Here is a 16,594-nt window from a genome sequence, read left to right as displayed (position 1 = left end):
CTGATTTTTGACTTCAATCAAAGCAGGTTCTTCACTTTGCTTTTGCACATATTATTATTATTATTATTATTATTATTATTATTATTATTATTATTATTATTATTATTATTATTATTATTATTTGTGTGTGAGAGGCATGTTGGCTCTATTGACTGTGATAGCCCTCCTCGCCTGGTCTTAGGCTGGGAGGTGGTCTGGGCTCGTCCCCTCCCTCCCTCCCTCCCTCCCTCCCTCCCTCTCCCCCTCCCAGGAAGGGCGTGCGCGCTCCCGCGGCTGCTCGGGGGCGCGCTCCTCCTCCGGACCCTCCTCTCTTCCCCGACGAGGCTGGGGCTTGGTGTGTTTCCCCGAAGTGGGCTGCGAAAGAAGGCAAGGGAAACTCTCGCCCTCTCCTGCTCTCTGGGGCGCCTCCATGGAGCCCCCAGACCCAGCCCTGGCACTGGGGGGCTTTGCTCCGGCCTGGGGGTCCCTTTTGGGGGAGACGCCCCCCTAAAAAGAGACACCGGGAGCCCGACATGGAACGGTAAGGGGCAGAAGGTGTGGATGGTGGGTTATGGTGGTGTCCAGAGCAGAATTGGGGGGCGTGGGGTCTTCAGAGGGGCTCAGGACAAGGCGTGTTGGGTTTTCAAGAGACCCAAGAACCCCAAGAGAATGCAAAGCAGAATTGGGGGGCTTGGGGTTTTCTGAGGGGCTCAGGATAAGGGGTGTCGGGTTTTCAGGAGTTTCGAGAACCCCAAGAAGATTCAAAGCAGAATTGGAGAGATTCTGGTTTTCAGGGGGACTCAGAACAAGGGGTGTCGGGTTTTTAGCAGACCCAAGAACCCAAGGAGAATGTAAATCATTATTGGGGGGCTTGGGGTCTTTAGAGGGGCTCAGAACAAGGGGTGTCGGGTTTTCAGGAGTTTCGAGAACCCCAAGAAGATTCAAAGCAGAATTGGAGAGATTCTGGTTTTCAGGGGGACTCAGAACAAGGGGTGTCAGGTTTTCAAGAGACCCAAGAACCGAAGGAGGATGTAAATCATTATTGGGGGGCTTGGGGTCTTCAGAGGGGCTCAAGACAAGGGGTGTCGGGTTTTCAGGAGTTTCAAGAACCCCAAGAAGATTCAAAGCAGAATTGGGGAGATTCTGGTTTTTAGAGGGGCTCAGAACAAGGGGTGTTGGGTTTTCAAGAGACCCAAGAACCCCAAGAAGATTCAAAGCAGAATTGGGGAGATTCTGGTTTTCAGAGGGGCTCAGGACAAGGGGTGTCTGGTTTTTAAGAGACCCAAGAACCCAAGGAGGATGTAAATCATTATTGGGGGGATTGGGGTCTTTAGAGGGGCTTAAGACAAGGGGTGTCGGGTTTTCAGGAGTCTCAAGAACCCCAAGAGAATCCAAAGCAGAATTGGAGATATTCTAGTTTTCAGAGGGGAGTGTCAGGTTTTCGGGAGACTCAGGCTTCTCAGGACGCAAGGAGTCGGGATTTCAAAGACTAAGGGTCCAAGGCTTTGGGATCTCAAGAAAAGGGGACCCACCCTTCCTTCTAGGAAGCATTTAAAGCACTCAGGATTTGGGAGAAGCTCAATGAGAGCATCCGCCGTCGAATTTCCCATCTGATTTGGCAGGATTTAGGGAGAGCGAGGAATATCGCAAGCTGGGATGCTCTATGGGATTATTGGGTGTGTGTGAAAGACCCCTCCCTCTTTTTCCTTCCAGGCTTTTCCCCTGAAGGGATAGAAAGAGCAGTTCTGGGGTTGGACGGCAGGCACATCCCAGAGGCAGAAAAAGGACCAATTTCGGAGTCCTTCTTTTCCTCGGAGGAGGGTGGAGTGGCCCTTTTGGAAAAGGAGAAGAAGGTCTGAGATCTTGGCTTCTCCTCCTCCTCCTCCATCACTATCTGGATTGGTTTTGTCTCAGATGGAGACGTTGGAACCCACGCTGCCACAGGGTTGCTGTGAGTTTTCCGGGCTGTCTGGCCATGTTCCAGAAGCATTCTTTTCTGACATTTCACCTACATCTATGGAAGGCATCCTCTGAAGTTGTGAGATCTGTTGGAAACTAGGCAAGTAGGATTTATATATCTGTGGAATAATAATGTCCAGGGAGGGAGAAAGAACTCTTGTCTGCCTGAGGCAAGTGTGAATATTGCCATTGGCCAGCTTGATTGTAACATACACAGACAAGAGTTCTTTCTCCCACCCTGGATATTCCACAGGTATATAAACCCCACTTACCTAGTTTCCAACAGACCTCACAACCTCTGAAGATGGCTGCCATAGATGTGGGTGAAATGTCAGGAGAGAATGCTTCTGGTACACAGCCATACAGCCCGGACAACTCACAGCAACCCAGTGATTCCGGCAACCTCTGAGGATGGCTGCCATAGATGTGGGTGAAACGTCAGGAGAGAACGCTTCTGGAACATGACCAGACAGCCTGGAAAATTCACAGCAACCCAGTGATTCTGGCCATGAAAACCTTCAACTACACCAAAAAGGATGCCTTTTATAATAATGTCCTGAGACTTGATTTAATCTCAGGTGAACTTGGCTAAGAGCTGGGTGAGAAAGGGAGGAAGGAGGACAAGAAATAACATAGGAAAGAGGAGAAAAGAAAAGAAAAAAGGGCCAAGGATGGGTGTGTTCTTGGATACATCAAGGCCCCTTCTACACTGCCATATAAAATTCAGATGGATTATATGGCAGTGTAGACTCATATAATCCAGTTCAAAGTGGATAATCTGGATTTTATATGGCAGGGTAGAAGGGGCCTTGATGTATCCAAGAACACAACTTCTCCACCTCTCCCTCCTAGTGTTGCTCGGTCCATCTCTGGAGGGCGTGATTTGGCTTTTGTCCTAACAGGTCTCTTTCTTTCTTCTGTTTCTCTCCTCCTTTTCTCCCTTTTTCTTGTCTCCTCCTCTTCCAGGGCCAAGATGCCACCGCTGCTCTTCCTTTTCCGGCTCTGCCTCTCGGCCACTCTCTGGGCCTTCTTGGGCTGGGCTCCGCTGAGGTCGGGCCAAGCCTGCCCGGCGCCCTGTGCCTGTGTGGACAAATACGCCCAGCAGTTTGCCGACTGCGCCTACAAGGAGCTGGCCACGGTGCCGCGGGGCCTGCCCTCCAACGTGACCACGCTGAGCCTGTCGGCCAACAAGATCACTCTCCTGGGGAGGGGCTCCTTCGAGGGGGTGACAGGGGTGACCTCGCTGTGGCTGGCCCACAACCGGATCGCCACCGTGGAGGAAGGCACGCTGGCCATCCTGGGACAGCTGAAGAACCTGGACATGAGCCACAACCAGATCGTGGACTTCCCTTGGGAGGACCTGCGCAACCTCAGCGCCCTGCAGCTCCTCAAGATGAACAACAACCGCATGGCCTATCTTCCCGGAGGCGCCTTCCGCACCCTGCGCGACCTCCGCTCTCTCCGCATCAACAACAACCACTTTGCCACCTTGGCGGAGGGCACCTTCGAGCCCCTCACCTCTCTGTCCCACCTCCAGATCTACAACAACCCCTTCAACTGCACCTGCCAGCTCATGTGGCTGAAAAACTGGACCGAGAGCACTCTGATCTCCATCCCTGAGCGGGAGGCCATTGCCTGTGTGGCGCCCGAGGCCTGGAAGGGCCTGCCGTTGGCCAAGATCCCCGCCATACCGTGCTCCGCCCCGACCGTGGCCTTGACCTACCACCCCAACCTGGAGCGCACCTCGCTGGCCTACGGCTTGACCTTGGCTTTGCATTGCCAGGCCTCGGGGTCCCCTCCGCCGGAGCTCCTCTGGCACATCCAGACCTCCTCGGGCCAAACCTTGGAGCTGCCCAATCGGAACAAGAGCGAGCAGAGTAACCGGCTGCCCTCCGAAGAAGGCAAGCCGGAGCCTTTCCGGACCTTTAGCAACGGCACTTTGGTGATCACGCACCTGAGCAAGAAAGAAGAAGGCACCTACACCTGCCTGGCCAGCAACGAGATGGGAAGCAACCGCAGCTCGGTCCACGTGGCCCTGGCGGACGCCCCCAAGGACCCCGATGCCCCTGGGATCCAAACTTCAATTGGAGAGGGCAAAGCTGAGGGCAAGGTCTCCAAGAACAACGTCATGAAGCCAGACGAGAGGAGCAAAACGCCCACGCTCTCCAGGCCCACCCCGTCCCGGAACTACCACGCCTCGCCAAACAGCAGTGACGGGGCGCGTGCAGAGTTCCCCGACTCGCCTTCCCAGCCGCCGGATTTTGAGAAGCGCTGCGGGCCCAGCCCGGGACCACGCTACGTCTCCAACCACGCTGCCTTCAACCAGAGTGCGGCCGCGCTCAAGCCGCACAGCTTCGACTTGGGAGTCATTGCCCTGGATGTGTCCGAGCGGGAGGCCAAGGTCCAGCTCACACCCTTCTTCCCGTCCTCGTCCTCCTCCAAGCCGGAGAAAGCGCACCTGAGGTGGCTCTACCTGTGTGAGGAGAAGCCTCCAGGCAGCCGTCCGTCCTTGGTCCAGTGGTCCCAGATCCAGGAGGGCATCAACACCTACTGGTTCCAAGCCCTACGGCCTGGCACCAACTACTCCGTCTGCCTGAGTTACGCCGGAGAGGACTGCCCGGTCCAGGTGGTCTTCACCACCAAGCAAGAGGTCCCCTCGCTCCTCATCATCGTGGTGGTCAGCATCTTCCTCCTGGGAGTGGCCACCGTACCCTTGCTGGGGGCCACCTGCTGCCACCTGCTCTCCACCTACCAAGGCAAGACCTACAAGCTCATCTTGAGGGCACGCAACCCGGACCAGATGGAGAAGCACATGGCTGCCGATTTCGACCCCCGGGCCTCCTACCTGGGTTCGGAGAAGAATGAAGACCCCAGTGAGGTTGGGGAAGGGGTTGGGGAGGAGGAAGAGGAAGAGGAGGAAGGAAACGGAGCGGGAAGAGGGGAGATGGGCAGGGCGGCCACCAGCCAAGGGCAACTGGCTCGGGATGAGAGCATGGCGGCTAGCTCCCTGGCCGACTCCCAGTCCAAAACCAACCCGGAGGAGTTCGAAGTGGGCTCCGAATACAGCGACAGGTTGCCCTTGGGAGCCGAGGCCGTCACCATCGCGCAGGAAATCAATGGCAACTACAAGCAGCCGCCACGTTGAGTTTTCCACTTGGTTGAGGACCTGCCACCGGAGCTTGGAGGTGGGAAGAGGCTTGGCCACGGATTGACGGACACAGCGGCCACTGGGCTTGGCTTGGCTCATCGCCAGCTGACCAGGCAGCCTTGACCACGGGGTTGCTGCCGCCTGTGAACGGAGGAGCGAAACAAAGCACCGATGCCGTTTGGACCCTCTCCGGTATAAGTTGGCTTTTCAAAAAAGGTTTCTCCCCTTAAATTTGGACAAAAGAAGGATCCGTGTTTGTGTCGTTGTAGCGTCAAGAATTTCTCCCCTTCCCTCCAGGAAAAAAAAATGTATACACTCTTCAACAGCTGTGGTGATTATTTGAAGGCTAGGTAAATACATTTATACTTTTGTGTTATAATGGCTTCACCAGAGTTACGAATCCCACCTTAAATTATAAGGCCCAATATTATATGCACTTTTACTCAACTGTGGCAATTATCCAAAGGCCACGGAAATCAATTTCCACTGAATAATACATATTGCATATAATGAATGAATGGTTTAATGTACTAGCCATAGGCCGTGGCATCAAATGAAAGTACAATAAGCACTTTCCAATTGAAACATTAAAACTTATTCCATATACAGTAGAGTCTCACTTATCCAAGTTAAACGGGCCAGCAGAAGCTTGGATAAGCGAATATGTTGGATAATAAGGAGGGATTAAGGAAAAGCCTATTAAACATCAAATTAGGTTATGATTTTACAAATTAAGCACCAAAACATCATGTTTTACAACAAATTTGACAGAAAAAGCAGTTCAATATGCAGTAATGTTATGTTGTACTTACTGTATTTACGAATTTAGCACCAAAATAACACGATATATTGAAAACATTGACTACAAAAATGGCTTGGATAATCCAGAGGCTTGGATAAGTGAGGCTTGGATAAGTGAGACTCTACTGTGCTGGCTTTTTAAAATTACAGTAGCAATGACACGATAACAATAACAATGTCTGATTTGTATCATCCCAAACTATCTCCCATTTCTATTTCATAGAATCGTAGAGTTGGAAGAGACCTCACGGGCCATCTAGTCCAACCCATTCAAAGCACCCCTGACAGATGGCCATCCAGCCTCTGCTTGATTTCTGTGGACTTGACTAATCTAGCTCGGATTTTATTGGATTGTGACTGCAAATGTGGCAAAATTTAATATTATATTTTTGGAACAATCCACTAACAAGTCATAGATAACTGCTGACTGTTGCCATGCTGCCCATTCTTCCGAAAAGGCTCCCAAAAGATTATTTCTGGGGTCATTATACAGAAGGCAATGTAACAGATAGTGTATTAAATCCTATATTTCCCCTGAATCGTTGGGCACGAGGGATCCCTCTATATCTTCCTTCTAGCCGGTCTGATGGCATTGTTTGGAAGCGCAGCGCTGTAAATGCTTTTCTAAGGGCTACAGACCTTACGATTAATGATTTCAACATAGTGGTGACTCCCATCTTAAATTAGGCAAGGTTTTACAAAGGACAAGGAATATGCTTACAATCTAATGGTGAAACATTGCACATTAACTTTAGCAAGGTTTTAAATGATATGATACTGCCCAGAGTTGTTGCAAACTTACAAATTTTGGAGTTGCAAACTCCAAATTTTGGAGGGGAACAATGACAAGATAATAAGCTGTGAAGGGTGTATACATGTTTGGGGGGACACTTTGTATATTCGGATAAACACTCCAGGAAGGAAAAGGTTTCTCCGCTTCCTTTGCAAGTTCTCTGAATTGGGGTAAGACATTGGGTTGGCTTATTTTTTTAATAAATAAGCTTTGTGTTCCTCTCCAAAGCCTTGGGAGGCATTGGGTTTGGATCCCAGGGCGGGTTGGGATTGAATTTCCAGAAGGGTCCAGTTTGGAGAGCTCCTCGTATCTTCCTCTCCATAGTGTTTTCCTTGGAAAATCCGGCTGTCTTTCCCATCTCCAAACGAATTAGGGGAGGAGGTTGTTATGTGTCTTTGTATAAAGGGGTGGGAGGGGGGGCTTTGTCGTGAGGAGGGGGCTTGAAGCCAGATCAAGGAGGACCCCCCTCCCGACCGGCGTCCTGTATTATCCAGTGTCAATAATCGATGGGTTCCTGGTGTTGTGTCATGTACAGTGTGTGGCTCTGGAGCCTCTCTGTGGGGTGCGTTCCGTGGAGTAACAGGAGGAGGGTCCAGCTTCTTTTGGGTCTTTATCCTGATCCCTTTTTTCCCCAAACCCTTTTGCCTCACTCGCTCCTTCATTCCTTCCTTCCTTGTCCAGTAGTTTGTGGATAGACAATGTTCTTTGCCCTTGGTGTGGATTTGTGGTGTTCATAAAGCAGCAGAGAAAACAATAACACAAGCAATTTTTAATCAGATATAATTTTAGGTCATTCTTATAGAGTTTTTTTATTTTGCACTGGATTCAGATCTGTGTTTATTTTTTCTCTCTATCACGTGCAGTTTTTGCAATGAGGCGAATCGAATAATTATTGCATTTACGTACTGATCTCAATTAGATTCTATTAATGCGTAAAGGCATTAATTATTCAATTAGCCTCATTGCAAAAACTAGGAAACCCTGGTGATGCAATGAGTTAAACTCTTGTGCCAGCCAAAGGGTCAGCGGTTTGAATCCGGGTAGCAGGGTGAGCTCCCGTCTGTCAGCTCCAGCTTCTCATGCAGGGACATGAGAGAAGCCTCCTACAGGATAATGGGAGGTCCTTGCAGATGGCCAATTATCTCACACCAGAAGTGATTTGCCATTTCCTGAGTCGCTCCTGACACAGATTTTTTTTTTTGCAAAAATTATACTTGATGGAAAAACCAATACAGACAGATCTGAATTCAGTGCCAAAAATACTCTACAAGAATGACCTAAAATTATATGTGAGGGAATATACTTGTTGGCTTGTGGTTAATTAGATTCTCTCACACCAGAAGCGATTTGCAGTTTCCTGAGTCACTCCTGATACGGAAAAAAAATTGCAAAAATTATACTTGATGGAAAAACAAATACAGACAGATCTGAATTCAGTGCCAAAAAGATACTCTATAAGAATGACCTAAAATTTCATCTGAGGAAAAAATACTTGTTGGCTTGTGGTTAATTAGATTCTCTTACTATCAGTGTGTAAATGCATAAAAATTATTCGATTAAGCTCATCCTGAAAACTACACATGATAGAAAAACAGATCTGAATTCAGTGCCAAAAAATACTCTATAAGAATGACCTAAAATTATTTGTGATGAAGAATACTTATTGGCTTGGGGTTAATTAGATTCTATTGCTATCAGTATGTAAATACATAAGAATTATTCAATTGGCCTCATCCCAAAAACTAAACACAGAACTGAAATCAATGCAAAAAAAAAAAAAAAAGCTTTATGAGAATGACTGAAAATGATATCTGATAATAAAATTTTGTTGGCTTGTGTTTACACAAATATGATGCGAAATGTGCAGAGTTGACAATAGTCCGCTGTCATGTACCATTTGCCATATTTAAAAAAAGTTGTCGTGATGGGAAAAAATAAATAAAGGCATATTTGAAATCAGCATAAAAATCGATTTGAACTGTGCCGGTCTCATTTCCGATTACTACAAAAAGATTATTGTGTAATAATAATAATAATAATAATAATAATAATAATAATAATAATAATCATAAATCTCAGTGGTTTTTTTTTGGTGTGGAGGGTGGGAAGGGTGGAAAGGTGGTGTTTGCAAATGGGGATCTTTGGGATTCTCCTTTTTTTTTTTGTTAGATGGAGAGAGAGAAAAAACATGGACACAAACAAGGCAGTTGCGCCATTTCCTCCAATGTGAGATACAAGGAAATAAAACCAGAAGCAGTGGTTGTTGGGTCGCTTTTTTTTGACTGTCAAATAAAACAAGGACTCTGTTTCTGTGGATCAGTGGAGACGAAATTATATTGGTGATTATATTAAAAACCGACGGGAAAAGGCGACTTTTGGAGGTCTTTCTTTTGCGCGCAACGAGGATGGCTTGTTTTTACGCACAGAGAAGGGGGAAGATTTTGGTTTGAACGGGGAATAATAATAATAAAAAATAACAGTAATGACTTGGCAAATAAATAATCCCTTGCAACCTCTTCTTGCCTGTCTTTCCCCCAATTCCAAACCCTTTTAGTTTGAGGAGGAGAGGATCAAATGGAATAAAACTCCAGACCGAAGGTTGCTTTGAACATGAAACGCCCGGCGCGAAGGAAACCTGAAATGTCTATATTTGATCCGGGTTTTCCCACAGGATTAATTAGCCCATGGATAGCTCAAGGTTTAAAGGAGAGATTGAGGTGTGTGTTGTCGAGATTGAGGTGTTTTAGAGCCTATCAGATCCTCTTGGATCGGCTCATTCTGGCTGCCAAAATAGTATCCACCCGTGACCCGCCCTCGGTTTCTCGTGCGTAATTCTTCCTTTGCGCTCAGCTCCAAAAACCAAAACCATATCAAGGCATTTGGAGACCTTAAGAGAGGGGATTGCTTTCATATTTCCGATTTTTGTTGTTGTCAGAAGCGAGAAGAAGGGTGGGAAAGCTATGCCTAAAAGAACCCGACAATTACGCACCGAATAAAAGGTCCCAGGAGACGAAAAAAGGGAAAGGATAAAAGGAAAGGAAGATACATGACAAATGGGTTTGGATTGACTCCCAAATGGATCCTTCTCCCCCCCTCAGTAGAGCAATGGGTTAAACCCTTGTGCCGGCAGGACTGCTGACTCGAAGGTTGGGTTGCTGAACTCAAGGTTGCCCTTCGAATCCGGGAGGAGCGCGGGTGAGCTCCCTCTTCCAGCTCCAGCTTCATGCCAGGACATGAGAGAAGCCTCCCACAAGGATGGTAACAACATCCCAATGTCCCCTGGGCAACGTCCTTACAGACGGTCCATTCTTTCATACCAAAAGCGACTTGCAGTTTCTCAAGTCGCTCCTGAGAAGCTACTGAAATCCACAATTTCAACAGAAAGGAGGAAACCATTAAAACTAACAAAATCTGGCTACCAGTATTTTTTTTAAAAAAACCCCTCTAAAATCAGGACAGTAAATAAAGAACAACACTCTGAAAATGGGAATTCCAGACAGGAAGCAATCAGGGCCAGCTAACACCTCCCAACAAAAGATTCCCCCAGGCAGGAACCAGCCAGGCCTTGAAGCTGCAAGGCTATTCCATGCTAATCAAGCTGGCTAGTTGAAACATCACACTTGCCTCAAACAGACCAGAGTTCTTTCTCCCACCCTGGACACCATTCCACAGATACAGTAGAGTTTCGCTTATCCAACGTAAACGGGCTGGCAGAACGTTGGATAAGCAAATATGTTGGATAATAAGGAGAGATTAAGGAAAAGCCTATTAAAGATCAAAATAGGTTATGATTTTACAAATTAAGCACCAAAACATTATGTTATACAACAAATTTGACAGAAAAAGTAGTTCATTACGCAGTAATGCTATGTAGTAATTACTGTATTTACGAATTTAGCACCAAAATATCACAATGCATTGAAAACATTGACTACAAAAATACGTTGGATAATCCAGAATGTTGGATAAGTGAGACTCTACTGTATACAGAAATGCTGGACCACTCTGGCAACCACCATGTCAGACTACACAGAGAAGCCACTGAAATCCACATTAAGCATGTGAACAATTTAGTCAGAAAGGAGGAAACCATGAAAATGAACACAATCTGGCTGCCAGTATTTATTTATTTTTTTTTTAAAAAAAGTCTCTAAAATGAAGACAGTTAATAAAGAACAACACTCTGAAAATGGGAAGTAATCAGGGCCAGCTGGCACCTCCCAACAAAGGATTCCCCCAGGCAGGAAGCAGACAGGCCTTGAAGTTGCAAGGCTATTCCATGCTAATCATGCTGGCTAGTTGAAACATTCACACTTGCCTCAAACAGCGAAGTGTTCTTTCTCCCACCCTGGACATCATTCATATATATAAACTCCACTTGCCCCGTTTCCAACAGACCTCACAGCCTCTGAGGATGCCTGCCATAGATGTGGGCAAAACATCAGGAGAGAATGCTTCTGGAACATGATCATATAGCCTGGAAAACTCATAGCAACTTTGGAAATATTGTTCCACTCTATGCTATGGTTTGGAACCCTGGAAGTTGTAGTTTGGTGAGTCTCCAGCACTCTTTGGCAGAGGAGGCGAAAGACCTTGCAAAACTACATCTCCCAAGATTATACAGTATGGAGCCAATACATTTTACACCCTCTGTAGAATCAAGAGATATAGAACAGGGCTTTTTCCCCCCGCACCCGTTGCTTTAGCAGATATAACAATATCAACATTTTAGAGCACATTACCCATGTAAAATTCTCATTATAGATAAATGGCCTCTCGTGAGCCCGCTTTAATTGAGTTTTATGCTCTAAGACATACAAAGAAGGGAGGAAATACAGCCATCTCCACATCCAATTAATTAGAGAGTAATAGATTTCTTTTTTTCCTTTCCGCCCTGTAATATTTCTACTGGGAATCTAGTTATGATGAGATATGGGAGATGGCTCAGATGGCACCGTTTCCTTTGAGAGAAATGGATGGAGATAAAGGCGGAAAATCTTGATCTCTCTCCAGAGAGGGTGTCACAAATGGCAAATGTAGCAAACAGCCCAAAGCCTGTAGATCTGAAAAGTTTCTACTATCATTTATTTACACTGCAAACCTGGGCCTGTCTGCTTAGAAGTAGGACTCCCTGCATGAAAGGGAATTTAGCGTGATTTCCATATTTCTCCGCAATCATCTCCAATGTTATGAAAAAATGGGTGCAGGCTATCCAAGGGTGCCTCCAGACCAGGGGTCCCCAAACTAAGGCCCGGCGGCCACATGCGGCCCATCGAAGCCATTTATCCGGCCCCCGTGGTGCGCCTTCCAAAGCTCTGCTTGTTTATAATGGTATTTTATTTATTATTTAATTAATTATTAATTATTAAGGGCTGCTTTGGCAGTGCTTTTGGTGCACAAAGGCAAAAGGGGGTTCGACTAAATGGCCCAAGGTTTTTTTTCCCCAATCCTTATTATTATTATTATTATTATTATTATTATTATTATTATTGACACAAAGACACAGTATAACATAGCAAACAATATATATATATACGAAATGGCCCAAGGGGTCTTTTCCAATTATTATTATATTATTATTATTATTATTATTATTATTATTATTGACACAAAGACACAGTATAACATAGCAATCAAATATATATATATATATATATATATATATATATATATATATATATGTATGAATGAAATGGCCCAAGGGGTCTTTTCCTATTATTATTATTATTATTATTATTATTATTATTATTATTATTTTATTATTATTATTATTGACACAAAGACACAGTATAACATAGCAAACAATATATATATATACGAAATGGCCCAAGGGGTCTTTTCCAATTATTATATTATTATTATTATTATTATTATTATTATTATTATTATTGACACAAAGACACAGTATAACATAGCAATCAATATATATATATATATACACACACACACACACACACACACACACACACACACACACACACACGAAATGGCCCAAGGGGTCTTTTCTTCTTCTTCTTCTTCTTCTTCTTCTTCTTCTTCTTCTTATTATTATTTTATTATTATTATTATTGACACAAAGATACAGTATAACACAGCAAACTCTCTCTCTCTCTCTCTCTATATATATATATAAAAGAGTGATGGCATCAGGGCAGCGGACAAAACAACAAAACTACAGGCCCCCCAACCTCGAAATTTGACAACACAACCCATCATTCACAGCTCTAGGTTGATACAACAAAAAGAAAAGAAAAATAAAGTCCTAATTACAGGGAGAGGAATAATAGTTTTTATCCAATTGCTGCCCGTTTGAAGGATAAGCTCCACCCACTTGGTCTCCTAGCAACCTACTCAGCCCAAGGGACAGGCACACTTAGGCCTCACTTAGGCCTCTTCCACAGATTATCAGATTTGCACTGGATTATATGGCAGTGTAGACTCAAGGCCCTTCCACACAGCTATATAACCCATTTATAATCTTATATTATCTGCTTTGAACTGGATTATCTTGACTCCACACTGCCATATAATCCACTTCAGTGTGCATACTAAACATAAAGACAACCATACAACAGACATTCAATGCCACCACTACCTCAACAATTTCTCACCAACACCACCAGACAACGCCACAGCAACGATGTGCGATGTGTATGATGATGGTGATGATGATGATGATTATTATTATTAACATTGAGGCTGGGTGACCATCTGTCAGGGGTGCTTTGCTTGTGCTTTTGGTGGACAAAGGTAGAAGGGGGTTGGACTCAATGGCCCAAGGGGTCTCTTCCAACCCTTCTTCTTCTTCTTCTTCCTCTTCTTCTTCTTCTTCTTCTTCTTCTTCTTCTTCTTCTTCTTCTTCTTCTTCTTCTTCTTCTCAATCAGTGAGGCTGTATTTGTCCCCATTTGTTTTTTTTTTTTTAACTTCACAATAAGAGATGTGCAGTCTGCATTGGAATTTGTTTATAGGGTTTTTTTTTTCATCTATAGTCTGGCCCTCCAATGGTCTGAGAGACCATGAAGTGGCCCCCTGTTTAAAAAGTTTGGGGAGCCCTGATCTAGACAGTAGAATTAATGCAGTTTGACATCACTTGAACTGCCGTGGATCAATGCTATGGGACCCTGGGATTTGTAGTTTGGTGAAGCGCTAGCCCTCTTTGGCCGAGAAGGCTGAAGACCTTGCAAAACTATAATAATATAATGATTACTAGCTGTGCCCGGCCACGCGTTGCTGTGGCGAAGTACGGTGGTATGGGAAATAAAGTATTGAGGAATTGTATATTGTATATTGATAATCTTATATTATCTGCTTAGAACTGGATTATATGAGGCCCCTTCTACACAGCTGTATAAAATGCACACTGAAGTGGATTATAGGGCCGTGTGGAGTCAAGATAATCCAGTTCAAGGCAGATAATATAAGATTATAAATGGGTTATCTAGCTGTGTGGAAGGGCCTTGAGTCTACACTGCCATATAATCCAGTGCAAATTAGATAATCTGTGGAAGAAGCCTAAGTGAGGCCTAAATCTGCCTGTCCCCTAACTGAACCCTGGCTATCCCTTGGCTGAGTTGGTTGCTAGGAGACCAAGTGGGCAGAGATTAGCCCTCTAAACTGGCAGCAATTGGATAAAAACAATTATTGCTCTCCCTCTAATTAGGACTTTATTTTTCTTTTCTTTTTGTTGTATCAACCTAGAGGCGTGGATGATGGGTTGTGTTGTCAAATTTCGAGGTTGGGGGGCCTGTAGTTTTGTTGCTTTGTGGGTCGCCGTGATGCCATCACTCATTTATATCTATAGATAATAAATAGCCCAAAAACCGGCCACATAGCTATCCTGAGACTCCAATACTTAAGAATGCTTGAGTTGAATATTGGTGTCGATTTGGCCTGTTTGCTTTAAACCTCTTTTGACTTGTTGGCACAGATTTCTGAGGATTCATGCCCAGAATGATCCCATTCAAGCCGATCTTGGATTGTTTACACCCGCATAAACGTGCCTATCTTAAAACAAAGGCAACCGTGATGCTTTCTTTATATATAATTTAAGGAGAAACGTCCTCCCTCGAAAGCACTTCGCTCAGTCAGGTGGACTTAATATGGTTTTGCTTCATCAGTTATTCATTGGGGGGAGAGGAGAGAAAAAAGAATCACCATTTTACTTTTCTCCCTGTGTTTCACAGCCGGGAGGAGACAGAAAATGTGTGAATTATTAAGTGAGTTTGTGCACCGCAGGAAACGGAGGGAGGAAAGCGCACTAAAAGGCAAAGAGAAAATCCCGTCATGGATTGGAAATGATCAATGAAGCGAGTCTTCCATTTGCAACTGGAAAGAGAAGGAGATGGTATAGGCCGTTGGGATGGACTCCACTGTGTTTGCTTTGGATTCTAGTCTGAACTTGAAAGGAGACATCTATATATATAAAAGGGTAATGAAATTTCAGCCTAGGACAAAACAACAAAACTACACATCCCAGAAACACTAAACTTGGCAACACAACCCCTCATCCATGCCTCTACGTTCATATAACAAAAAGAAAAGAAAAATAAAGTCCTAATTAAAGGGAGAGGAATAATTGTTTTTATCAAATTGCTGCCAATTAGAAGGCTAAGCTCCACCCACTTGGTCTCCTAGCAACCCACTCAGACCAGGGCACAGGCAGAGTTAGGCCTCACTTAGGCCTCCTCCACACTGCCTATAAAATACAATTATCTGATTTTAACTGGATTATATGGCAGTGTAGACTCAAGGCCCTTCCACACAGCTATATAACCCATTTATAATGGACTTAATGTCAGGGGAAAACCTTTACCCTTTACCTTAACTACCACCAATTCCTCAAGACTTTATTTCCCATACCACCAGACTTCGCCACAGCAACGCGTGGCCGGGCACAGCTAGTACTGTATATACTCGAGTATAAGCCTAGTTTTTCAGCCCTTTTTTTCAAGACTGAAAAAGCCCCGCTCGGCTTATACTCGGGTGAGGGTCCTGGTTGGCTTGTATTTGGGTCAGCTTATACTCGAGAATATATGGTACATTTATCATTTTTCTCTATTATTATTGGTATTAGTACATTTATTATTTTTCTCTATTATTGTTGCTACTATTACATTTATTTTACTCTATTTTTATTATTACAGTAGAGTCTCACTTATCCAACATAAACGGGCCAGCAGAATGTTGGATAAGCAAATATGTTGGGTAATAAGGAGGGATTAAGGAAAAGATAGATAGAAAGATAAATAGATGAAAAGATAGATAGATAGACAGACAGACAGATAAATAGATAGACAGACAGACAGAAAAATAGATAGATAGATAGATAGATAGATAGATAGATAGATAGATAGATAGATAGAAAGATAGATAGAAAGACAGACAGACAGACAGACAGAAAGATAGATAGATAGAAAGATAGAAAGATAGATAGAAAGATAGATAGATAGAAAGACAGACAGACAGACAGAAAGATAGATAGATAGAAAGATAGAAAGATAGATAGAAACATAGATAGATAGAAAGACAGACAGACAGACAGAAAGATAGATAGATAGATAGATAGATAGATAGATAGATAGATAGATAGATAGATAAATAGATAGAAAGATAGATAGAAAGACAGACAGACAGATAGAAAGACAGATAGAAAGACAGACAGACAGACAGAAAGATAGAAAGAAAGAAAGAAAATTAAATTGAGAAAAGAATAAGAGTTCTTTTTATGTAACAAGAAATATACAGGTTGCTTGTAAAATGCACAATAAAAATATTTGGAAAAAAAGAAAGAAAGAAAGAAAGAATGACAGACAGACAGACAGACAGACAGATAGAAAGATGATAGATAGATAGACAGACAGAAAGATAGATAGATAGATAGATAGATAGATAGATAGATAGATAGATAGATGGA

The 16,594-nt window shown here is 44.2% G+C and overlaps 1 protein-coding gene across 1 annotated transcript; it reads left to right on the top strand.

Moving 5' to 3' along the window:
- The first annotated feature begins 269 nt into the window (after window positions 1–269).
- On the top strand, window positions 270–9,052 carry LOC134293905 (immunoglobulin superfamily containing leucine-rich repeat protein 2-like). Its single transcript, XM_062962991.1, has 2 exons — window positions 270–520; window positions 2,905–9,052. The coding sequence occupies exons 1-2, from the start codon at window positions 513–515 to the stop codon at window positions 5,081–5,083; spliced, it is 2,187 nt and encodes a 728-aa protein (XP_062819061.1). The 5' UTR covers window positions 270–512; the 3' UTR covers window positions 5,084–9,052.
- The last annotated feature ends 7,542 nt before the right edge of the window (window positions 9,053–16,594 follow it).

This window comes from Anolis carolinensis, unplaced genomic scaffold (assembly GCF_035594765.1).
Source record: "Anolis carolinensis isolate JA03-04 unplaced genomic scaffold, rAnoCar3.1.pri scaffold_11, whole genome shotgun sequence".
NCBI classification, from domain to species: Eukaryota; Metazoa; Chordata; class Lepidosauria; order Squamata; family Dactyloidae; genus Anolis; species Anolis carolinensis.
The sequence above is the reverse complement of the archived record's forward strand: the minus strand, read 5'-3'. Positions and strand labels throughout refer to the sequence as shown.